Genomic DNA, 25,211 nt, shown 5'->3' on the forward strand with positions numbered 1-25,211 from the left:
GGTACACAATTGACCTCACAGAAAATGTGTAGCTTTTTGAACTATCATGGTATACAACAAGAAAAAACTCCTCTTTACAATCCTTCATCAAATGGTCAAGTAGAACGAATGAATAGATTCATGAAAGAGGGTATACAATTAGCAATTGGATGTGTATGATTTTCTACGGGATAAGGTGTAGGGTTACAATAGTACTGCAAATTCCACAACTGGATTTTCACATTTCTTTTTGATGAGAGGTAGAAAAGAGAAAACGTTACTTACTCCTAAATTTGGCAAGATTGCGAATATTTCTAAAACAGTCAAGACTGTTGATGACAATGATCTTCACGTTAAACAAAAAATTGTTGACAAACAAGTAAAACTAAAAAATATTATGATAGGATAAATAGGGTCAAATCTAAAATATTCAATGTTGGTGATTGGGTGCTGGTTAAAAAACCTTATAAAGTACTTAAAGGAGAATCAGTGTATACGTCACCTGTACAAGTTGTGAAAGTTTCTAATGGTTCTGTATTCTTGAAAGATAAGGGGTGGTGGAGTAAAAATGCTGTGGTGTTATTAAAACCACGTCAAGAGAGATTATGGAAAAATGGAGGAAATTCTGAAAACCTTTATGTGGAAGCACAAGATTATTTCGACGTTGGAGACATTACTAATGGAAAATCCAATTGTAGAACAGAAGAGAGTAGTAGTTTAAGTAATGACAGCAATGCTTGTGTTGATGAAATGCAAGATTCAGAAAGGTGTCAGAGAGGAGTTACTCAGGAAGAGTTATCTAAAGAATTATCTGATGTAACTGATGTAAATGTGTGAACTAGAAGAAAAGTGCATATACCAAATAAGTTCTCCGAGTTTGTAATGTATTAGAACAAGGAGAAAAGTGTATATACCAAATAAGTACTCCTATTAGTATTTATGTTAATTATATCTTTAATTTCATCATATTATGTTATTTATTTTATTTATTAATAATGAATTTTTGTATTTTTTGTTTTTAATTTTGTGTAGAAAAAAGGAGATGTTGTATTATATAGAATGTAGAACTTAGAATGTCAAGGGATAGAATTAGAACGTAGGCGTGAATGTACGTGAGGGTGGTCAGTTAGCCCTATTGTATTTACCCGATTACTACATAAAAGAGGAATATATATTAGCGTGTAATCGGACTTTCTGTCCACAACACTGCTGTGATAATAAAATGAAGAAGAAAACGCATAATCCTCTCCCCTGGTCCTGACAAAGAATTCACTGCAAATTTAGAAAAGTCACACATTTAGCCCAGTGAAAGCCAAGCACCACACCGTATAATAAGCATAAAATGTAATATATCTCTCTTTGGTGTGTTTTTTCCCGCAAAATATGAACCGTCCCTCTTAAGGTGTTTTCTCATACGTTTGTTACTCTGCGAGATGCCATTTGAGTCTTTCTTTTCTTTCTTACCCTACCAGCATTGATTAAACTACAATACCCATAGACCCTTACTCCGAGCGGGTGCGGGGGGGGGGGGGGCTTTTTATTTAACACAAAGTACCTGGAACGATATAACTTAGATCTGAGACTAAGGACTCTACTCGAGTCACAATTCCGTTTGTATAGTTCCACATAAACGCCTGTCGGGTTCTGGATACGGCGGAGCTAAAGACAGGCATTACAGGGGGCAGCTTCTGCGTAGGCCCCCGGTTGTCTGTGAATTTTGTGAAGACCGTGGCCGTGTAGGAAAAGCAGCAGCGGCAGCCATGGCGCCCACCATTCAGACACAAGCGCAGCGTGAAGATGGACACAGGTGAGTCCAACGATCGGTTAATTTCCTTACTCTTAAGATCATACTCGGTCCGCAGACTCGGTTATGGCCCGCTTCGTTACAGGAAGCTGTATTTGAAAGCTCACCATAACACTGACACCCGTGACGTCACGGCGATTGCGTCACAGCAGAAGGGCGACTCCTAAGAATGTATCCATGGTGTTGTGCCCAATGCTCTGTCTCTTGGCATATGATCTGCACAGTGGGCTTAAGGCGTTGTAAGAATACCATTGGTTAGTTTCAATAGCATCCTGGTTTGACTGTCATTGGAAACATTGGCTGGGAATTTGATCTCACTAGTTCATTGCTATCTACATTATATCGTTTGCATTTGTAGGGTTAGGAGCCGTTCTTAGAGGCTGTCACTTCTCCAAACTGAAGCTAAGGTTGAATGATTGAGATTACACTAAATGTGATCCTCCAGCCCAGGTCAAGCAATATCCTAGTTTACAAGGATCCTAACGAACCAGCACCGGTTAAGTGTCATATGAAACATCCCTGCTCAGTATTTTTTATTGATACCCAGTTTGTGTTAAGCCGACACGAGTGTCGCAGGCAAGTTGGTCAGTGAGTTTTCTCTAAGCATTGACTGATAAATACAATTCTTGAATAGTTGTTAATATGCATAATAATGTGATAATTTTGCTGTATCGGTTTTTATTAATGGGTCTATTCACCGACTGTATTTTGTAGTACGTTTTAGTAATAATTTCTTCAGAATCTACAAAATTGTATTCACTAATCTTCTCGCAGAGACTTCTGCTTTGGATCTGCGTTGATCTCTGCCATAAGCGCGGAGCTCGCTGTATGCTTAGGTGTGTGCCTTAGTAGTAGTTATGGGAGGAATGGACGGAAAATGGTTAATACTTATGCCTAATTGAGGGGACTTTAGGGATAAGTATGCATAAAAATAGAAAACACCCACCCAAACAAGATAAAGCCCATTGCTAATCACAATCTGCACATCTGAAGTCACTGTGGCCAAAAAGTCCTCAGAGCAGTTGTAAATGTATTCCAGCCCAACATTGGGGGAAGTCCTTTACCGCATATGGCCACTCAGATAGTGCAACATATAGCCTTAGAAAACAAACAGAGGCCGGGATTTAAAATAACATACCGTAGTAAATAATGCATAAGTAAATAAAATAGTTTTTGTTTTTAAAATAAATATGTATACTTTTTTAATGTGAAGTAAATATAATTAGTAAATATATATTAAAAGCACAATCAAGTTAATAAAATTCAAAAACATGTTAGATTAGTATTTAAGCAGCTCTATTTGTAAGATTTCATAATTAATATTAAATAATCTAGGTGGCATTTGAAAAAATATCTATTTAGAGATTTTTAAATTACATTTGTCATTACTACATCAATTCAGCTATGTATTTAAGTTGATGTGCTGCATCCATTTTACTTTAACATTGTATATTTAAATTAAGACTATAAAATAAGTTCACATTAATATTTTATAATATATATTCTTTTTTTTAAAGTTGAATATATTTTTCTCTACCATGAGATCAATGCCCTGGTGGCAGAGACCTCCACCTATATGTGGAAAGTTATAGGTAGTAACTTTACACTTGTAAATCCTGCTCTAGGAGGCTCCACCCAGAATCGGAGACGCATAGGTCTCCATCTTGGAGCAACTTTACACCTGGAAATGGGGAAATGCTAAAAAAGTTAAGTTACTAAGGTGCAGTTTTAGGTTTGCCCCCTAGACGCATAGAGGTCAATTGGAGACTGCTAGAGGTACCTATTACCTCAGGCTTGTTTTTGATGCACCCGCAACTGCGTTTGATATCCCTGTTTCAGAAGCTGCAAAGGCTTCACATTTGTCTCTGCTCACTACAGCATGGGCAGTTTGTCAGCTAAGTTCAGCCATTTGCTAAATTCACTGGAGAGAATGTATTCTGCCCAGGATAACGCTGGTTCAGAGGTAGCAAAGGCGAGACATAAACAGTAAACTTGTATTTTTTAAGTGCTGTGCTTAATATTGCAGGTTAACATGTTCCAGACATAGCCTTTCAGTTTTGCTTTTTTGCCACTGCCTTGTATGCTTATGTTTATAAGCTTCATCACTTAGTTAATACCGGGGCCACTGGAATTAGGGCAATTGTGTGTCTGCAGTATTTTTTTGCATAATTATGGATTTGTACTTAATCCATCTGTTGCATAACCTGCAGATTTTAACAAAATTGTTTCTAGCTCAAATGGTTCAAAAGTTACTAAAAACGCAGCAACACATATCACTGCGCTGTGTAAGACACTTTGCAGAAATTGCTGAGTGCTTCGCTGCAGCTACTTACGTACACTGGGCATCTTTCGGTTTCTTATTGCTATATTTGGATATTAAACTGGTACTAATGAGGTGCAGCCAATGCCTAGACAGTTTTAACAAGCATATGCATTAAGTCTCTCATTTTCTTTAGTTAAATCTATTGGCATTGTAAATTCAGAGCTGGACTTTTCTTGCCACATAAATTGGTCAACGCTGTCTCATAATTTTGTCATTTCCTACCATGTTTTGGTGGTCACTGGCGGCTACTGACATCAGAAATCACAAGCCCTTGAGGAGAAAAGAGAAGATGACTGTGCTACATTGTGTTGTGTAAATGTCTGAACAGAAATTGGAAAATAAGGCTGGAAAAGTATTTTCTGTTAATTTTAATAAAATGAAAATCTTTACAAGCATTCTTGCCTCGCATGTCAACAAGGAGAGCAGCCTGAGAACATTTATGGCTCCAATAAAAGAGATAAGCAGTGCGCTCTGTACCATGCCATGAGTGCTGGCACAGAGGGGCCCTGGAGAGAGAGACTGGAGATGCAATGCGAGGCTAAGCAAGTTTCACATCATTGCTTCTAGGTTGAGCTACATTCTATGAGAAGGGCATATTTTGGCTTTCATGAGCAGTGAGCTGAACAAAGGGGATTTTTCTTTTGTAAAATAAGCTTATTTTAGGAGCCAGAGGTAAACGAGGACAGCACTGGAATAAAGTTAAAACAAATGTCAGCTACATGGGAAATGGGAGGAACGGAATACTGCAATAAAACCTAGGCAGCTACCAGCCTAAAATGCCCACAGTGAAAGGGGAGCACCAAAGAAATAACACAAATAGTCACAGCAACAGATAAAGAAACCAAAGTGGAATAATACAGTAGTTGGTCACTGATCTGAAACAAAAAAAGGAGGGAGAAAAGGGCGGAGCTAACCACTAATGAGCAAGAATTTTTAAAGGACACTGCAACCAACAAATGAAATCAGTTTATGCCATAAGAAGTATGCTAAACGTATACACAAGGTCAAACTCTTACGCTTAACCTAAAAATGACAAAATAATGAAGTAATTTTATTATATAATATAATGTGCCGCATTACGCAGCATATTTTTATTTTTTGGTGCCTCTTAATTTACTCAACCCTGCCGCTCAGTTTGGCCCTCCCCTGTGGCATAATTCCAGTGGCCCTGGTTATTATCAGTAGAGCTGGAAGAAGACACTTGAAAGATACTAGAATACCTCAAATCTCAGTACTTTTGGCCTATTTAGGTCCAGCCTGTGAGAGCATGCACTCTCACTTACAAGCCTCTTGTATTCAATAACAGACTTGGAACCTGGCCATAGCTTACCATTATTTGTCACAGTTGTTGCTCTTGTTTGCTTCCTTCTCATTGGGGAGCGCTAGGCAAATGCCACTTTCTTTTCACCCCATGGTGCATGGATGAAGTATCAATTAATTAAATTTTGGTTAGTGCCCCTCCGCTGACCATTTACTGCTCGAGCTGTGAATCTTAGCTCTTTTTTATCTATGGTCTGCTTTCCTATCTGATAAGCATTGCTGCCACTGCAGAGATCTGCAGGGGTTTTGGTTCAGAGTAAACAATGTCAGCGAAAGTCAATATATTTAGCAGGCCTAGTAGCATTGCCTAACTTTAAGAATACCTCCTCCTGTGCCCCACCTGCTGTCCACCCTACAGGCCATCCCCAGATAGATTTTCTGTTACAAAGTCCGCTGAATCGCAGATTCTGTAGCAGGTCGTAGACTCTGAAGGATTACTCGCTACTTCACAAGGGCGTAGGGTGGCGTGCCAGAGGAATGAGAGACTAGGAAATTCTTGCTGCTAGCCAGATGTCACACCATAAGAGTCAGCACAAGAAAGGGTTTCCTGTACATCTGTGATAACACCACCAATACCTTCAGCAAGCAAGAGGGACAACGGAGCAGACTTGTAATGTCAAAATTCCATCCGTGTTTCCTTTTGGCGCCTGCCATCTGCCCCTATCTCAGTACATATTACCTGTGTCTGCCACATCTGTGACATGTTCCCTCCGGTTCTCTCTTACCTTTTCCAGTGTATGCCTGTGTGTGTTTGGGAGTAGGATGAGGGAGCGATATTGGGTCTCGTGCATTCACAATTTAGCAGACTTCCAGGCTTGCAGAAAACATTTCACATAACCTACAAGGGCAGAGAATAATGCATGTAAGTTCCCACTGTAAGGAAGTGCTTTAAATGGATCTGTACTGTCTGGTACTGAGTAACTGCACTTCTTTAAAAGGGAGAGCAGTGTACTTGTCAGCATTGCAGCCATATTTTTAAAAAGGAGATAACTGGCACTTCTAGGGAGCAAACTGGATCTTGAAATAGTGATAGCAGCACATATATATTTCCAGTTAAAGCACTGCTGTAAGGGGTAAGTTGCAGATCGTCACCCCCGGCACAAATGAAGCCCTCACTACACTACTCCCCTCCCTTTTCTCTGGGAGTAGTATTTTTAATATTAACAGAGATATTTGGGCTTAACCATTTATGAAGTGCACTCCACAAACGCAATTGCCTCCTGGCTCGAGGATAGTTGGAGTTCTTATCCAATTAATGATGACATTTAGTTTTTTTTTTTTCTACCTCGCAACAATGAATGGCTGACTAGGCCCTGCTTTGGGGGTTAAACCTGTTAACCGTATGTTCTACACGGCAGTAAATACTCGACCTACGGAGCTTTCTACTTGGCGTCTGTTGCACATACCACAAACAGAAAGCTGTCTTTGTCCTAAAAGGAAAGTAGCAGTTGTTCGTTTATTCTGTACTTCTCAGTTTAAACATTTTTAAAAGATGGAAAGGACTCGATTACAATTAATTGGGTCTAATGCAGTAGCTCACTATAGAGCTATCTAACTGTAGTAAAAAGGGATGAATTCGTAGGGGGTGTTGTAAAAGTAAAGCTTTGCTGAAAATAAATAAATTATAAATATATATACAGATAGCAAATGACATTTTTTATATATATATATATATATATATATATATATATATATATATATATATATATATATATATAAATAAAATCCATTAGTCAGTTCTTGACCACTTTACATGTTTCAATGGCTTTTTTGACGTTGTCCCTTTCAAAGGAAATACGAAAGCATATTTTAACAGCTTGCAATTGAATTCCCAAATACATTTACTACATTCTGAGTTATAATCCTATTTTGTTCTCAAGTAGTACTTGCACACTTTTTAAAGTGAATTCCAACATCCACTTAAGCCTCACTTACAAGTGCCGTACTACTGGTGCCATAGTTATTTCAGATGACTAAAAACTATACCTTGAGCATAGCACCAATTACCAGTTTTTCAACTGTAGAAGAGAACAGCATGAGGTTTTGGTGCTTACTGCATCAAAATCTGCATGTCTGGGTATTTTCTGGGTCTTCTACCCCAGGTAAATATCTGCAGTGTTGTCTTGTCGATGTGTAGCTGCAGAAAACTCTTAGGGATTAAACTCCCACCCACTCATAATGGAGACCCTCATGCAAACAGATCGTTGCTCTAGTGCAGCAGTTTAAGGCCACTCATAAATGAGGCCTTAACGTTTTAACTCAAAAGTCCAAAACCAGGTGTCTGTCATGACAGAGAGAGAGCATTCATATTGCCACATAATTGATGTCAATGTATGCCACGCACATTTTGTTCCATTAAAGTTAGAACATGGTGGCACAAATTAACAATCTGAGTTGTGACACTAATGTGTACGCTTTTGAGTTGGTGTGCTACAAAGATAAGAACTGGAACGAATAAACTGAATACCCATAAAGTAGAAATCAATATCTAAAATACTTTTGAGGACATTAGCTTCACACTAGGACCTTTTAATAGTAGAAGCCGTTTTTTGGCAGCACTAATGTTGCTGCGAAAAACAAAGTTCATTGAAATTAATAGCATTGCTACAGAAATATTACAAGCGAAAAGGTTCAGTTAAAGTGCTCACCAAACTATACCAACAGATGTAAAAAACATCAACATAGCCAACAATTTGGAGAGGATACCTCACGTCCTGCAAACTACAATATAATTTCATGTTAGCAATATAATGCTCAGTATAATTCACCGTAGATCATAAAAGGCCCCCCATTAGTGCCGCCCATTCAATTTTTGAAAAAGCCAGGGAATACGAAAGGGTCATTAATATGTCCTTTATTGACTTCAGCAAGGCCATTGGTTATTTTGGTCATGTCAAATTGTGGATTGTCCTTGAGGGAAGGGGTATCTCCATATGTTTCTTTCTCATTTTTCTCATGCATAACATATACACTGGACTAGAAGCTGCAGTCAAGACAGAACGTGGTGAACAGATTAGTTCCAGATTGGCAAAGGAGCTAGACAAAGCTGCAGTCTTTCCCTCTACGCATGTATGCAGAATATTTGATGAGAGAAGGTTGTCTGGAAGATGAGCATGAGTTTGAAATGGGCAAAAGAAACATCAGCAACCTTCAATAAGCTGGTGACACATCTCTTGTAACAAAGTGGAGAACCCTTCTAGTAAAGGTCAACAACCATCGTGAAAGAATAAAACTATTATTACACATAAAAAAGAAGTTAGGGAAGATGCACTTTCAGTTTTGAATTGATGTTGGCACTTGAGCACAGAGATGTAGGTGACCTTATGACCGTTTAGTATAGATGGAAACAAAGTCAAGATTTAGGCAATGCATTACATACATGGCAACATTCCAGGTGAAAGATCTACAACATATGAGCTTATGCATCCTATTTCTGAATGTAAATGGTATTGGCAGTAAAATTAAATGAGTTGTCCACGGATATTTCCACATGAACAAGCTGAGACATAATTGTATTCCATGAAACACACCTGAAGGGGAATAGTTGTAAGATGCTAGACAGAAGTGGTTTCTGGGTAGTGGCCCACTCGGGTTTCACAGTGAACTGGAGAGGGGGAGCAATCGTGAATAAAACCACCAAGGAAGGTGTGCTGCTGTTTTGGAACATGGAACAGCATACGGCTCAGCTTGTTTGTGTGTATTTTTTGTCCAGACTCCAATCCACTATTCTTAATAACATAGGATCGTTATTGATACAGAGGCAAGGAGGGATTTTAGTAATGGTGGGCTGACTTGAACCTCACACAGTCAGCTGAGTTAGATGGGCTGTGTCAAGGGGCTAGGAGGTTCTCGATCACAGCTTAGACAGTTTCTGGAGGCCTTTGATTTGGTGGCTGTCTTTCAGGCCCAGCAGCCGTACTCGTTTTATTCATGGTCCAAAACAACTTCTCAAGCCCAGATTACTTCATCCCGCATCAACTTTCTATACCCAGATTAAACCATGCAAGATTCCCACCAGAGAGAGATCTGAAAATTAGCTACTGTGGCCGGATTGTTTGGGAAGCACAGCAGTTGAGAGTTTGACACCTGTATATTGCAGGACATGCAGCTTATGAAGTTGAGAGAGTCTTCAGATCAGTATTTCATGGACGATAAGAACAATGTACCTGGGGTGTGAAATTTTAATAAAATATCTATTTGTCCATGAGACAAGTTGCGTCTTAAATCTTCTTGTCCTGTAAAAAAAAAACTGTTGTCCCTTTGGTGTCATGTAGTACTGTGACAGATTAGGGCAGCAATTTCATTATATATTATATAATTTGATTATGGCAGGGCAAATACTATAGTAGGGCTTTAATACTCACCGTATCCTCATTTTGCCACCTTTCCGTAGATCTACATACTGGGGCTGAAGCTAGCGGTATGCAATAGTTCCAAGGTTGGAATGCCCTTTTGAGTCTGGGCAAACCTACTAACTTGCATGTTTGAAAATTTACTGCTGACCAGGGCAGAAATAAAGCTTCTCCTGTAGTTGGGGGAGAAAAAAGTAGTTGGAGAGAAAGTGAACTTGTGAATGCTCAACAGATTTTCACATGAGAAAATCTGCACATGCATTTTTGCTTGTGCCAAAATACAGTTCTCAAATATTTTCTAGGAGTACAATTTTCTGGTCTACTTATGTAAGTTCTTGCGAGTTTATTAAATATGTTAATCTACAATAATGCAAAGACATATACCACGTGTGAACTTTTGTTAAGAATTGGGTTCCTTATTAGGTCTGGCTTTAACCAAGATCTTTTTGTGTTTTATTAAAATTCTCTCTCTATCGCTGGCTTCACTCTGAGTGATAGTAATCTGCTTATTCACAATTATCATACTGGCACACAAAGTAATTGTGTTCAGTGCCAGGAACTATATTGTTAATGTGTGTGTTTTTTTTTTTTTTTTTTTGATCAAAAAATATTTTTGCCTTGTTTCAGTTTTTGTTACAATGATCAGGGCTTGGCAGCTCCCACAACAATAACCTTTTACAAAAGCCATGTCAAATCAAAACACGCATTGACAAAACCAAAAGACTGCCCACCCATTTTGGATCTATTGGCTTTGCCAATGCTTGTTTATTTTCATGTTTTGCATTATCTTGTTGAAACTGGTTGTATTGATTTTCCATTATGAATATTTTTTGAAAATACTATGCTGCATCAATATTTTAATAAATGATGCTTCAAAAAATTGTACTTTTGATTTCACAGTAGTCCAACAAAACATTTTTCCCTAGCATTTGTTTTGTGAACATTTTATTTGGTAAACAAAGAATCAATCTTGCTTTCAAGTTTCTGCTCATATTTGCATTTCATAAGCGAGCATTCTGGGAGCATTATAAATATAGCCTATTGCCTGACAGACTTCTCACTTCAGATTCCTTGCATTTGAATTACCCAGGCATCAGGCTGGATCTAGAAACCTTTGCTTGCTGTCAGGTGGCTTCGTTCAGGTCGGCGTCGTTGGTACCAGAAGTGATCTTGCAGGCATCTATATAGGCGCCAGCCAGGCACATGGATGTCAGTTCTTTTCTTGAGTGAGCGCTGATCTGGAGAAGAGCTACCCCTCTGTCCTGTCTCTTTTTGACGTTTTTTTTTTTGTTGACTTTTTGCCAACCATTTTTGGAAGTGTGTTAGGGATGTATTCAAAGAAGACAGGTTTTAAGCCTCGTGGCAGATGTCGCCGCACAATGTTGGTTATGGACCTCCATCTGGTCTGTTTATAGTATCTCAGGTGCAACCACGGCTCGCAGTCGTGCTCAGACTGCCGGGCCAGGGTGCCGAAAGGTTGGAGCGAGCGGTCCCTAAAGCTGCTTGTGGCCCGGCAGTCGATGCCAGCAAGCATGGCTCCTAGGAGGGTCTCAGTCCTGATCGAGTAGGAGGTCGCTGGACTGCTCCAGGAGCCCGAAGTCCTCTTTGGGGCACTCAGGGAAGAGTCGCAAGAAGAAGTCCAAATGGATTTGAACTTCACCTCATCCGTCTGCCGACATGATGAGCGAGAAAAATCGTGTTCCTGACACGGTTCTGCAGAGCCGTTGCTAGGTCATTCTTCGCACCTCTCCCCATGTCCGGGTGCCGGGTCGACCTGCGTACAGTTGAGTCTCCTACAAGGCCATGCACCTTGTGTTTGAGCGGACCGACCTCTCTGGAGCTCCTTCAGGGTCAGAGGAGCCTGCACCAGTTCAGCCCGTCTGGTCTGACCTTGGCTCCGATGCGGTCTCAGAGATCCGGATCGGCGCCAGTTGTGCTAACGCAAACTTCTCTGGCTTGATGCCCCTGGCACCCACCACCAGTGCCAGCCCCATTCCCATTTCTGATGGGTCAGAGTGGGGTTGATCAGTGGCGATTCTGTGGCTGACGGGGCCCATTTGTCCTAGGTCTCTGCCTGAGTGTTTTCTGGAACAGCCAGGTATGGGGGGGAGGAAATGGGAGAGTTCACTTGACCCTTTAGAATACTTGGTAGAGACCCTGACTTCATTGGACTAGTATGAGGAACTAGGAGAAGCCAGTGGCATCTTGCGGATGCCCCCCCCCCCCCACCCCACAGTGACTACGGTGGAAGGAGCATCTTATGCAATGGTGGTGAAGAGGGCAGCAGAGATTGTTGATCTCAAACTTTCTCTATGGTGGTCAAGACTAATCCCTTGATGGAAGTGCTTCACCTTGGGGCTTCCTCATCTGACCTCCGTATTGTCCTTTTAATGAAGCACTGACTCATGTCTTACTGGGAACTTGGTCCAAGCACAGGATCTCCTGTAAATAGGACAATTGCCCACTGCCACCCCCCCCTGCTCCAGGTGATCCTAGTTTCCTCACCCAACATCCCACCCCGAGAGCTTGATAGTCCAAGCCTCATCTTCCCATGGCGCGATCCCTGCCGCTCCCCTCGGGCAGGGAATCCAAGAGGCTAAATAGTTTAGGCAAAAAAATGTTTTCTTTTGCCAGCCTATCATTGTAGTCAGTGAACAGCTTATGCCTATTGGGCAGTTATCCCCATACCTTGTGGGATATGGTTGTGCGAGTGCTGTTACAGGTCCTAAGCACACAGATCATTGCTTAGCTCCTTTATTGGGGCTATAAATCTTCTCAGGCTGGTCTGCTCCTTGGAATGTGAGGCAAGAATGCTTGCAAGACTTTTCATTCTGTTAAAATAAAAATAAAATACTTTTCCAGCCTTATTTTCCAATTTCTGTTTTAGATGCTGACGCAACACGAGGAGTGCAGTCATCTCGTCTCTCTTCAAGGGCTTGTGGTTTCTGATGCTCTGTCGGTCTTTTGCAGCACCATTTGTTGCAAATTTAGCAAAACGCTACCTACGTTTAATATGGTTGATTCTGCATCAGTGTGTTCCAAATTATATTTATGGTTCCTTGTTGCTAACTGGCACTCTGTGTACTTGTCGTGCTCCTTTTTTATTTTATGCATAAGCCCTGATTGATTTTAGTATTAAACACACACTTCCACCTATAGCATTGTTTTTATATGGGATTATTGTGGTATAAAATGTATATGCCTTACTGGCCATTCAGTGATAACAGATTCTTACATATAACTGGCAGAAGTACTATCCCGCTTATATTTCACTCATTTTGACTTGCTTTACTGGCCCTTGTCAAACGGAACACCACACATTTCCACACCACTCAACATAATTCAAGTCCACACAATTCCAATCCACACTACATAATTCCACACCACACAGTTCCACTACACACCACATGCATCCAATACACTCCACAAAATTTCACATCATGCTATATAATTCAATGCCATGCCACATAAATCCCCTTCACCCCACTCCACAACACATACTCCACATAATTAGGCTCTATGCACAGTCCCACTCAACATAATTCCACTGCACGCAATACCACATAATTCCTGTCCACATAATTCCAATACACAGAGCTCCACTCAATACCACACAACTTAAGTGCACACAATTCAAAGCCAAACAATTCCACACCACACATTTCCACTCAAACCCACTTAATTCCACTCCACACCACATAATTTAAATCCACACAATATAATTCAACAATGTTACACACACAGTTCCTAACCAAGCCACTCAACAGAAATCCATACCATACAACATAATTACACTCCAGCACTATTAAATGTTAGGGCTCCGAATAGCAAGGTTGAGTACTCTTGAATCTATTCCTGGCCTCTTTAATCCTCTGCCAGACACTCTTTGCCCCTTTAGCTCTCTTTTGTGGGCTCCTTCTTTCTTCCTTTGTGAGTTTTCCATCTTTCACTTCCTTTTTCTTTCCCCTTTGTGTTTTTTTCCCCTCTCATGATTGCAGAAAATGTCTGCACACTGGCAACCACTGAATCAAATTAAGCACTGGCTGCTGCCCCTCGTTCACCAGGTCTGTGCATCTCCAGTGGCTTAAGGCCTACTTCTGATGAGTTTGTGTGTGTGTCTATGTATATATGTGTGTGTGTGTATGTATATATGTGTGTGTGTGTATATATATATATATATGTGTGTATATATATGTGTGTGTGTGTGTATATGTATATATATATATATATATATATATATAATATTTGTTTGTGATTCTGGATATCACACCATTCAATGTCTTTTTAAGCTCTCTCATGGCCAGAACTTTTGTTTTAGAGCTGTGAGTAGTTTGTGTTTTAAGGGCCTTTGTTTGTAAAAGTATTGCAGTAGCCCTGCTAGGCCTGAATGTGTAAGGCACTACTTCCTCTAGGAGTTACATATACGGTTAGACTGCATTACTTTCTGCCATTCTGTTTTCATGTTGTTATGCACTCTAGATGCTGACTATATGGTTACATGGCCATGTTTCTTATAAATGCTATTTTCATTATGGTGTCCTCTAGGGGCTGTTCTGAGCATTACAGTCAAGTTATTACAATATTTGCTGCACTCAGAAACTTGCCCACTTATGCTTTGCGGGGTCTTCCTTTTACAAAACACTTTTGCCCATACCTCACCATGTGGTGGTCCTAGAACAGTGGGGCCATCATCAAAATGTTCAGCACAACACGCTGTCTAGGGCATCTCTAGGTCCGCCCGCTAGGTTAAAATAATAACCCCTCCCACCATTCAGTGTCTTTTCAACTTCTATCATGGATGGAACCTTTGTTTTACAGTTGGGTGTAGTTTGTAATATTATTCTAGTAGGCATGAAAATGTGTAATTCACTACGCCCTCTAGGGGCTAAATATATGGTTATACTGCATTACGTTCTGTCATTCTGTTTTCGTGTGGTTATGCCCTTTAGGGGCTGACTATATGATTACATGACCATGTTTCTTACAAACTTTATTTTTATGGTGAGCATTACAGTCGCTGCACTTGGAAACTTGGCCCATAATGCTCTGTGGGGCATTCCTTTTACAAAACATTTTATCCCTAACTCCCTGCATAATGTGGCTCTTTCTGTCTAGGTCATCTCTGGGTCCCCACACTGGTTTGGAGGGACCCCCAAAATAATAATAATAAAAAATATAATAATGGCAATATTTAAATTTTTTGCTGAAGATGGAGGAAGCAGGTAAATAGAAGTGCATTAGTTATATGCAGGGCCACTGTTATAATGCGGCAGAGAGGACCAAATTATGTGTCAGGGTTGACCAGATTATTTGGCAAGAAAAGTCCAGTTATGCATTTATAACGCCAATAGCTCTAACTCCAGCAAATGTGAGACCTATTGCATTGCAAATGCTTGTTTTACTTTGCTACAGCATTTGTGGCACAATAAGGGCTGCAGTCATCTAATGACATCTAACTTACTAGCCCTGGATACATATTACACCATATACTAGGGACTTATAGGTGTGTAGGTAATTTTAAAGATGCCAATCGGGTATTAGCCAGTTGTACATACACTTTGATGGGTCAATAGCACAAAACCAGCAACATCTAGCAAAAAGTGGGGATGCTCCAACAGAAAGGGCAACTTCCTTACAATATGGATGCAGTAAAAAACGAGCAGGGCTTGCCGTGTTTTTTCGAGACATAGCACCAGAATGTACATTCATAACCCAGGAAGTATGCCCCATGCAGTCAGCTTTTACAGACTTAATGTAATGTACATTATTCCCCTTTGTATGTTGAGCTTGGAGGCAGTGCGCATGCAAATGTATCTAAAAAAAAAAAAAAGAAGAAATCCTTAACAGGAGCTTTTAGCCCACCCATTACTTACCATTTGTTGTCATTATTATCATACTTCTTAACTGCCGTTTAATTGGGCATCATGTCCCAGGAGTCCGTTCCTTCTTTACTTCTATTCTTTATGTGTCACATGGACGAAGCACAAATTGATTTCTCTAACCTAATGTCCGTTCGCTGCAAGCACTGTGATTGAAGTACTATTTCTTTCTTTCTTTTTACAATTTAGTTTGATAGCGTAAACTCGACCTGACCATGAGTGCTTAAATGACCACAAGGTCCCGTTTTTTGTTTTTTGTTTTTGTGGCTTGTGCTTTTGGGGGCTGAGTTATGTGAGCTTAGTACTTGATGGCAGTAGTGCATGGACGATTCCTTGTGTGTGTATTGTTATGTCCTTCTCTCTACTTCACTCTACTCCAGTCCACTCCACTTCACAGCCCTCCACACCACTAACTTTAAGCCATACCGAACAGCAGTCACACTGATGTACAACATGACTAAACACATTGCCAAAGTCAATAGTTCTTGCATAGGCAAAAGAGCTATTGTCTTTGCCAATGCTTGTTGCCACTATGATGTACTTATAGTGAAACTTTACAATGTGGCTATCCCTTCTCTTTTTCTATAAAAGGTTATTAAAAAAACAAAACGAAAAATGACAACCGATGCAGCAGGCAATTTTAAAGATGATGGAGGAGACCAAAGAGTTGTGGAGAGTTTCTGCCTTTTGGGATCCACTATCAGTAGTAAAGGTTCCATCAGTTAAGACATATGCGGCAGGTTAGCACTGACACTGCTGTTGAGTAAGACTTGGAAAATATTTCCAAATGCAGTGATCCAAATCCAGTGATGTATCTACTAGAACAAAGGTCAGAATTGTGCAAGCCAGTGGTATTGGCAAGAATAACCTAATGTATTTGTTAAGGGCATGTTCATCCCTTGCAGCATCTTGGTGCTCAGCAACATGTCTTTATTTTTACCCAATTCAGTGGTATTCACGTTATGGACCTCAGAACAAGGCAAGGGCGAGTAGGCGCCCCTGGAATTCATGCCTGTGACCATGAGGACAAACACCGAATTCTGGGGCGGACAGATCAGTCCACTTGGCAGCTCCATCTTACCTTCACAAAATAAAATGAACAGTGGTGCAAAGCTGATACCCATAGATAAATTCCATTACAGTTTAAGTTGTATACATTGTTTGTCATGGCGACCTATGCATGGTGTTGGATTAATTTGCACTTCTGAGAATAAGAGATCTGACTGTGTTTGCTTTACTATTGTAATGTAAAGAGAGTCAGGATGTTCCTGGGTTTTTAGGATTTTTGGATGCATATTTGTTTTGCAGAATGAGTAGATGACCTCGCCCTTCTAGGTTGAATTCTTTGCTGACTTTTTATTGGGATTCCAAACACAAGGAAGAGGATTGGACAGAAGAGATCTGTTAGTGCTTGAGTTTTGTCCCTAAATATCCTTTAACTATGTAAGCACTGAAGGTTTTCTTGCTTTCATTCTGTAAGGGGGATATGCCATTAGAACTAGCTTTGTTTTGACTTATGCTCAGTTAAATGCAGTTTGTATATCATGGTTAGTGCAGTAATAAGGCCACTTCAAAATGCACGGTGCACCCTACATTGGATGGTACCTATTGGTCCATGTTTCGCTTTTTGTTGGCTCTAAACATCGTTGGTATTCATCTGAGAATTTGAAGGCCACATTTTCCAACAAAGTTGGTATATTCTTGAAAGATAGGTGGTCATTGTGGAAGTCATTGATCCAATTGCCAATATATGTAATATATTCTAGAGGAAGAAATTAATCCAATAGGGCGTTTACTGAGATGTCAAAGTGATGAGTCATGCTAGTGATTCTGGTACTCTTGCTCCTTCAGTATGCTCTGGACCCAGATTGCCAATGCTGCACAGATTAATTGATTTTGCTGTATTCCTATAATAGTGGGTGACCAGCTTCTCAATCTTCCCGCCGGCCAAGGAAGAATTTTTGTTAAGTGGTAAGTTGCTCAGGCACAGTAGAGTGGATAATATGTTTATGTGGACTTGACTTGTAGGGGAGGTTTTACTAGTAAGGATGTTTGTGTGTTGAAGGGTTCTGTCACAAAGGAGGTTAAGTTAGGCTGGCAGGGGCAGATGTGATTTTTGTTTTTGTTTTTAAGTTTACCATTTTTTTGCCATTTTCTCTGTCAAGCAGGTTTGAAACTCGGGGTGGATGGACAGTGATTGGTATTGGGAGAATAGGGCAAAGGTTTGGGATTTGTGGCAGTTTTCTTTCATTTTATTGACCTTGTTCAGGAACCAGCTTCTTTGCTGAGGTACATTTATTTCCAGATATCATTAGTGATCATAATGAGTCTTGCTAGTATAATCACATTTCTCTCCATACGCCCTGAGCTGGGATTTTTTCGGCCTCAGTTATACACTGAAGGTGATTGATTGTTTTCCCACAAACCTATGTAAATTGCTGTTTTTGGACTTATCAAAATGGAATACTTTGATGCGCTGCTGACCTTATTTAAGCTAGCAAAGGCTTTTTGTCTCTTATTTTTAACAGTGCCCTGTCTCTATTTGGCACTACACAGTGAGCTACAAAATACATTCTTATTAATACAGTGCACACTAGAAACCGAATTGTACAGCCCTTAAATAACAGAACTGTGAAAGTCTTAGTCGTCCTATCTGGTATTCAAACCTATTTGAACAGCCGTCTGGTAGATGCTAAGCTCTCTCATCTATCTAACAATCAATAAATTGTACAATGTCTGCCAAGGAGAAGGTGGAAGCCCTATCATGCAAGTTTATAAGGAAAAGAGAACATAAAAATGCATGAGCTATTGGGAGGCATGTGCTACCAGCACAGATGATCTTGAGAGGATTGTCTGTTCTCTTTATTCCTAGGCACTGTCTTTTTTTGTACCATGTGTTGCTTGTTTTACAAAACGTATTCTTCTCCACCTACAATATTACACTTTCTTTTCCAGGCAGAACTCGCATAGAACTGTGCCTGAAAGGTGAGTACTTGTTTCAGATAATTGTTACAACTAACCCCTTCACTGTTATCTAGATGCTCCATGATAATTGTCTGTTTCCTCTATTTTTCAGATCAGGGGTAATCTGCAGAGTAAAATATTGCAATACCCTGCCTGACATTCCATTTGATCCAAAATTCATCACTTATCCATTTGACCAGAACAGGTAAAGATCCTGTCATCACACTAGAGCAAACCTTGTGAGCAAGAGATGTAGTGACACCCCTAGGCAGTTTTTCAGAAGTAACAGTCAAGATTGATATGTAGGCCCCAGATTAGAAGATGATGCGTTTTGGGTGAGGGGAATAATTGAACCACTGAGAGATGAGTATGAGGAGATTGGAGAGTTGGATAGGTGAGAGGTAGCACCTTTCGCTAAAGAAACCCTTGTGGCAGGAAGAGGTAGAGACGTGGGCGGGAGATATGGTGGATGTACTATTAAAGGAAATGGTAGCAGAAAACTGGGGAAGAGTGGGTCTCAAGATACCAGGAAAGTGAAGCTTGTGGGGATGCTTTTAGTGAGTTGTTGAGTGAAGTTGGCTGTGTTGATGTAGGTCAATAGATGGTATCAGCAGAGCAGGGAAAATAGAGTGCCAGAGTACAGGTCAAGGTCTATAGACAGTTTCTCAGGAATTACTCATTTCAGTGCCTGAGCAGGTGGTGCTATGGACTTTGCTGCGGGTGACCGCCTCACCCAGCAATTTGAAGAAATAGTTTTTAAGGCCCTAGCAGTATTCTCAAGTATGCTAGCAAACTGGTGTTTCCAAGAAAAGGCCTTTCTATAATGTAGTTGCTATCTACATGTTTTCATTTATGTGTAGAGAAACAAACAGTTAACATTAATTTTGCTTATGCTTTCAGAAAGAGTGAACAGGTGTTATGTGCTAAAGAGTTGGGATGTTTGGTAAAATGGGGATTGACCGAATGAACAAGCTGGGATTACCACCTCATAATGCACTTTAATAATAATGCAGGAAATGGGAGACTTATTGCTGTAGATAGTGGTGGGGAGAAGCAGGATTACTTGGCAGCCTATGGGTGCTCGTAGAGTTTGGCAAATCTGGGGTGTTGAGGTTGTGAGCATATGTGAGTGCATGTACTGGTAGATGGATGGGAGGCGGAGTTATTACAGAGGTGGATTGGTGGGTTACAGGCAGAGAGGGTAAGATTGTGTGCCAGCAGACAGTGGAAAGATGTAGTACAATTAAGGGATTAGGGAAGTGTCACAGTTGTAAAAGAGTACGAGAAATGGCCAGAGAGGGGCATGTTTGGAGCCATGGGTGGTAGCACACTGGGTGCTGGAAGAGAATATATTACTTCAGAGAGGGTGTGTTGTGGAACCAACAGAGTAGGGCCATTGTTTCAGCAACCTCTTGACATGGTTGTCTCCCCTAGGTTTGTGCAGTACAAGGCCACGTCTTTGGAAAAGCAGCACAGACATGACCTTTTAACAGAACCTGATCTTGGTGTGACCATTGATCTGATCAACCCTGACACCTACCGCATCGACCCACTTGGTAAGTGGCTAGATCCACAGAACGTACAAGGACCGCTGCTCTGGGGAAAGAATACATGCTGGCACTTGTAGAGGTTGCCATGCCAGAAAGGAGTGAACACCACTTAATCTAAATAGTATGTTTTTCCTGTTTTTTAGTTCTTCTGGACCTTGCAGATGAGAAGCTGTTAGAAGAAGAAATCCAGGCACCAAGCAGCTCCAAGAGGTGAGAAACTGAGTACTGCAGGGACAGATGGACCTGTGGGATGTGTAGGTAGATATTTCTGTACTTCACTTTTTCCCTGCACCTTTATTCCAAATACTGGCTCATATTCTGGTCTCACTCCTATTTTGTAATCATAGATCTCCGTCATATTCTTTTGCACATGCTCTCAGGAGAGCATACCAACTGTGCTGAAGTTAATTTGCTTTCCCAATGTCCCACTGTTGTGTCCGAAAAGTATAATGTTGCCGAATAGTGACTTTAGCTTGCCTTCCTCTCTCCCATGCTAACTTCAGGATATTTTAAGGTCCAGTGTATAAACTCTCTTACATGGGCTGTGTTCTGTTCTAGGTCTCAACAGCACGCCAAAGTGGTGCCCTGGATGAGAAAAACAGAGTATATCTCTACTGAGTTTAACCGATATGGAGTCTCCAATGAGAAGCCAGAAGTCAAGTAAGTAAAGGGTCGCGTGTGTGTGTGTGTGTGTGTGTGTGTGTGTGTGTGTGTGTGTGTGTGTGTGTGTATAAGTAATCCTGGTATAAATGAGGTAGGTTTGATTTGTGTATAGTAAAGTCCAAGTAAAAAACTATACTATTGATGTTGTTGTGAGATATCTCTTGGCTGTTGTGTTCAAGTTACTATTCTATTTTACTGTAGGATGTTGATGATTAAGTGAGCCATATTTGTGTTCAAGAGTAAATACAAGACGAAATGAATACGGTATAGGGAGTCCTGGTGGAGAGAAGGGGTGTCCTACTTCTGTTTGTTCATTGTGTGGGGTTGAACCTTTTTTATATGTTCAAGCCACAAGAAGACGTGATTAAGAGAAGTGATCCTAAGCGTACTATTTTTGTGCGACTGGGTGGTCATTAAGTGACCTGACCTTCCCCTGTGTAACACCCCACACCTACAAATGTGCATTATAGTTTAAAGATTCAGACTACTGTGTCTCACGGGCTCTTCACTAAATTGGGGTTCACTGTCAGTGTTCTGTCTTTCTTTTACATAAAAAGTTCTTGCTGTTTGCCTTTAATAAATTCTCCCTATTTGCTTTAAGATACAAGCAAAGTAACAAAATCTTTACTGTTGTTAGATAGAAGTAGACATCAGGACCTGACATTTAAACACACTTATCACCCTAAGTGGGGTAGATGTTCGTTTGGTTTTAAGCACTAGATCTGTTGTGCACCTTTAATTGTACCAAATAGTGTAAAGGAGACCTGTGCTTTAACTGGAAGTGTGAACACATTAGCAGTACAGGTTAGTTCTTATTTAGCCAAATGCAGCACCATGGGTGCTCACCAAGAACATGCTAGTTTATTTGCACCACCGGGAGATGTATGTCTTTCCTAACTTGCATGTTTCATTAAGTATGCATATCCAACTTGGTCCTTACAAAACCTCCACCTAGGCAAATTTGCATATAGTTTCACTCACTTGAGTTCTGATGAACTAGTCCAGGTGGGAATTTATTTACACTATGGGGAATTGTAGGAAGTTGGCTCTGTATGTGCTATTTCAAAGTAAGGAATAGCATGCACAGAGTCCAAGGGTTCCCCTTAGAGGTAAAATAGTGGTAAAAATAGATAATACTAATGCTCTATTTTGTGGTAGTGTGGTCGAGCAGTAGGCTTATCCAAGGAGTAGTGTTAAGCATTTGTTGTACATACACATAGACAATAAATGAGGTACACACACTCAGAGACAAATCCAGCCAATAGGTTTTGTTATAGAAAAATATCTTTTCTTAGTTTATTTTAAGAACCACAGGTTCAAATTTAACATGTAATATCTTGTTTGAAAGGTATTGCAGGTAAGTACATTAGGAACTTTGAATCATTTCAATTGCATGTATACTTTTCAAGTTATTGACAAATAGCTACTTTAAAAGTGGACACTTAGTGCAATTTTCACAGTTCCTGGGGGAGGTAAGTTTTTGTTAGTTTTACCAGGTAAGTAAGACACTTACAGGGTTCAGTTCTTGGTCCAAGGTAGCCCACCGTTGGGGGTTCAGAGCAACCCCAAAGTCACCACACCAGCAGCTCAGGGCCGGTCAGGTGCAGAGTTCAAAGTGGTGCCCAAAACGCATAGGCTAGAATGGAGAGAAGGGGGTGCCCCGGTTCCGGTCTGCTTGCAGGTAAGTACCCGCGTCTTCGGAGGGCAGACCCGGGGAATTTTGTAGGGCACCGGGGGGGACACAAGCCCACACAGAAATTTCACCCTCAGCAGCGCGGGGGCGGCCGGGTGCAGTGTAGAAACAAGCGTCGGGTTTGCAATGTTAGTCTATGAGAGATCAACGGATCTCTTCAGCGCTGCAGGCAGGCAAGGGGGGGGCTTCCTCGGGGAAACCTCCACGTGGGCAAGGGAGAGGGACTCCTGGGGGTCACTTCTCCAGTGAAAGTCCGGTCCTTCAGGTCCTGGGGGCTGCGGGTGCAGGGTCTTTTCCAGGCGTCGGGACTTAGGTTTCAGAGAGTTGCGGTCAGGGGAAGCCTCGGGATTCCCTCTGCAGGCGGCGCTGTGGGGGCTCAGGGGGGACAGGTTTTGGTACTCACAGTCGGAGAGTAGTCCGGGGGTCCTCCCTGAGGTGTTGGTTCTCCACCAGCCGAGTCGGGGTCGCCGGGTGCAGTGTTGCAAGTCTCACGCTTCTTGCGGGGAGTTGCAGGGGTCTTTAAAGCTGCTCCTTGAAACAAAGTTGCAGTCTTTTTGGAGCAGGTCCGCTGTCCTCTGGAGTTTCTGGTCGTCGTCGAAGCAGGGCAGTCCTCAGAGGATTCAGAGGTCGCTGGTCCCTTTGGAAGGCGTCGCTGGAGCAGAGTTCTTTGGAAGGCAGGAGACAGGCCGGTGAGTTTCTGGAGCCAAGGCAGTTGTTGTCTTCTGGTCTTCCTCTGCAGGGGTTTTCAGCTGGGCAGTCCTTCTTCTTGTTGTCGCAGGAATCTAATTTTCTAGGGTTCAGGGTAGCCCTTAAATACTAAATTTAAGGGCGTGTTTAGGTCTGGGGGGTTAGTAGCCAATGGCTACTAGCCCTGAGGGTGGGTACACCCTCTTTGTGCCTCCTCCCAAGGGGAGGGGGTCACAATCCTAACCCTATTGGGGGAATCCTCCATCTGCAAGATGGAGGATTTCTAAAAGTTAGAGTCACCTCAGCTCAGGACACCTTAGGGGCTGTCCTGACTGGCCAGTGACTCCTCCTTGTTGCTTTCTTTGTTCCCTCCAGCCTTGCCGCCAAAAGTGGGGGCCGTGGCCGGAGGGGGCGGGCAACTCCACTAAGCTGGAGTGCCCTGCTGGGCTGTGACAAAGGGGTGAGCCTTTGAGGCTCACCGCCAGGTGTCACAGCTCCTGCCTGGGGGAGGTGTTAGCATCTCCACCCAGTGCAGGCTTTGTTACTGGCCTCAGAGTGACAAAGGCACTCTCCCCATGGGGCCAGCAACATGTCTCTAGTGTGGCAGGCTGCTGGAACTAGTCAGCCTACACAGACAGTCGGTTAAGTTTCAGGGGGCACCTCTAAGGTGCCCTCTGGGGTGTATTTTGCAATAGAATGTACACTGGCATCAGTGTGCATTTATTGTGCTGAGAAGTTTGATACCAAACTTCCCAGTTTTCAGTGTAGCCATTATGATGCTGTGGAGTTCGTGTTTGACAGACTCCCAGACCATATACTCTTATGGCTACCCTGCACTTACAATGTCTAAGGTTTTGTTTAGACACTGTAGGGGTACCATGCTCATGCACTGGTACCCTCACCTATGGTATAGTGCACCCTGCCTTAGGGCTGTAAGGCCTGCTAGAGGGGTGTCTTACCTATACTGCATAGGCAGTGAGAGGCTGGCATGGCACCCTGAGGGGAGTGCCATGTCGACTTACTCGTTTTGTCCTCACTAGCACACACAAGCTGGCAAGCAGTGTGTCTGTGCTGAGTGAGAGGTCTCCAGGGTGGCATAAGACATGCTGCAGCCCTTAGAGACCTTCCTTGGCATCAGGGCCCTTGGTACTAGAAGTACCAGCTACAAGGGACTTATCTGGATGCCAGGGTCTGCCAATTGTGGATACAAAAGTACAGGTTAGGGAAAGAACACTGGTGCTGGGGCCTGGTTAGCAGGCCTCAGCACACTTTCAATTGTAAACATAGCATCAGCAAAGGCAAAAAGTCAGGGGGCAACCATGCCAAGGAGGCATTTCCTTACAGGAATAATTTGATTTGTCTTAATATGGACTTGTCTCTGCCAGTATGCTCATAGTCCTCCCTGGAACTATCTGAGCTGGTTGATCCAGGGAGGGCATTGGCCTGAGGTCTCTGGGTTTCTTTTAATTCCACTTACAAGATTGTAGATGAGTTGGCAGCAGTTGTCCTCCCAATGAAATCATGACAACAAAAGCTGGCTAGGATACCCATAGTTTCGTTTTTTTCCCTTCATCTGGCCCCCATGTGACAAGAAATCTTTAAGAGGTTTTCTTTAGGTTGCTAATTTTTCAGGTCTCATCATCATCTTAACAGACATTAGTTGGTGTTGTAACAGAGCAGTATAACACTAGTCCTGTTGACAAAACAAGCAGTTAGCTGCAAGTGAACATCCCAGTCATAAAGCATTATTGTGAAAGTTCTTTGCACGCCTTCCTTTGGGTCTGTTGCTATTCCAGAGCCAGCACCACTGCTGTGCTCTTCAAAAAGTATGACAAGGCATTTAGTTTATCCACCTGTGCTGGTTGGTCTTGCTCTTTGGGACTGGAAGCAGAGGCAAAATATTTCATTAATCATTATTAATTTATCTAGAGTCCAGGTTATGGGACTGAAGAAGCTTAGCAGACTTATTCATGCCTCAGACAAATGGGAACAGGAAT

General features: G+C 41.7%; 1 protein-coding gene across 1 annotated transcript in view; it reads left to right on the forward strand.

The window, feature by feature from the left end:
* The first annotated feature begins 1,498 nt into the window (after nt 1-1,498).
* Nucleotides 1,499-25,211, forward strand: part of PAF1 (PAF1 homolog, Paf1/RNA polymerase II complex component) — a 50,067-nt gene continuing 26,354 nt past the window's right edge. The window contains exons 1-6 of the mRNA XM_069206923.1: nt 1,499-1,786; nt 18,613-18,642; nt 18,734-18,826; nt 20,056-20,177; nt 20,315-20,381; nt 20,730-20,831. Coding sequence (XP_069063024.1) covers nt 1,740-1,786; nt 18,613-18,642; nt 18,734-18,826; nt 20,056-20,177; nt 20,315-20,381; nt 20,730-20,831 — 461 coding nt within the window. The 5' untranslated portion in view covers nt 1,499-1,739. The remainder of the gene's footprint in view (nt 1,787-18,612; nt 18,643-18,733; nt 18,827-20,055; nt 20,178-20,314; nt 20,382-20,729; nt 20,832-25,211) is intronic.

Source organism: Pleurodeles waltl, chromosome 9 (assembly GCF_031143425.1).
Source record: "Pleurodeles waltl isolate 20211129_DDA chromosome 9, aPleWal1.hap1.20221129, whole genome shotgun sequence".
Classification (NCBI taxonomy): domain Eukaryota; kingdom Metazoa; phylum Chordata; class Amphibia; order Caudata; family Salamandridae; genus Pleurodeles; species Pleurodeles waltl.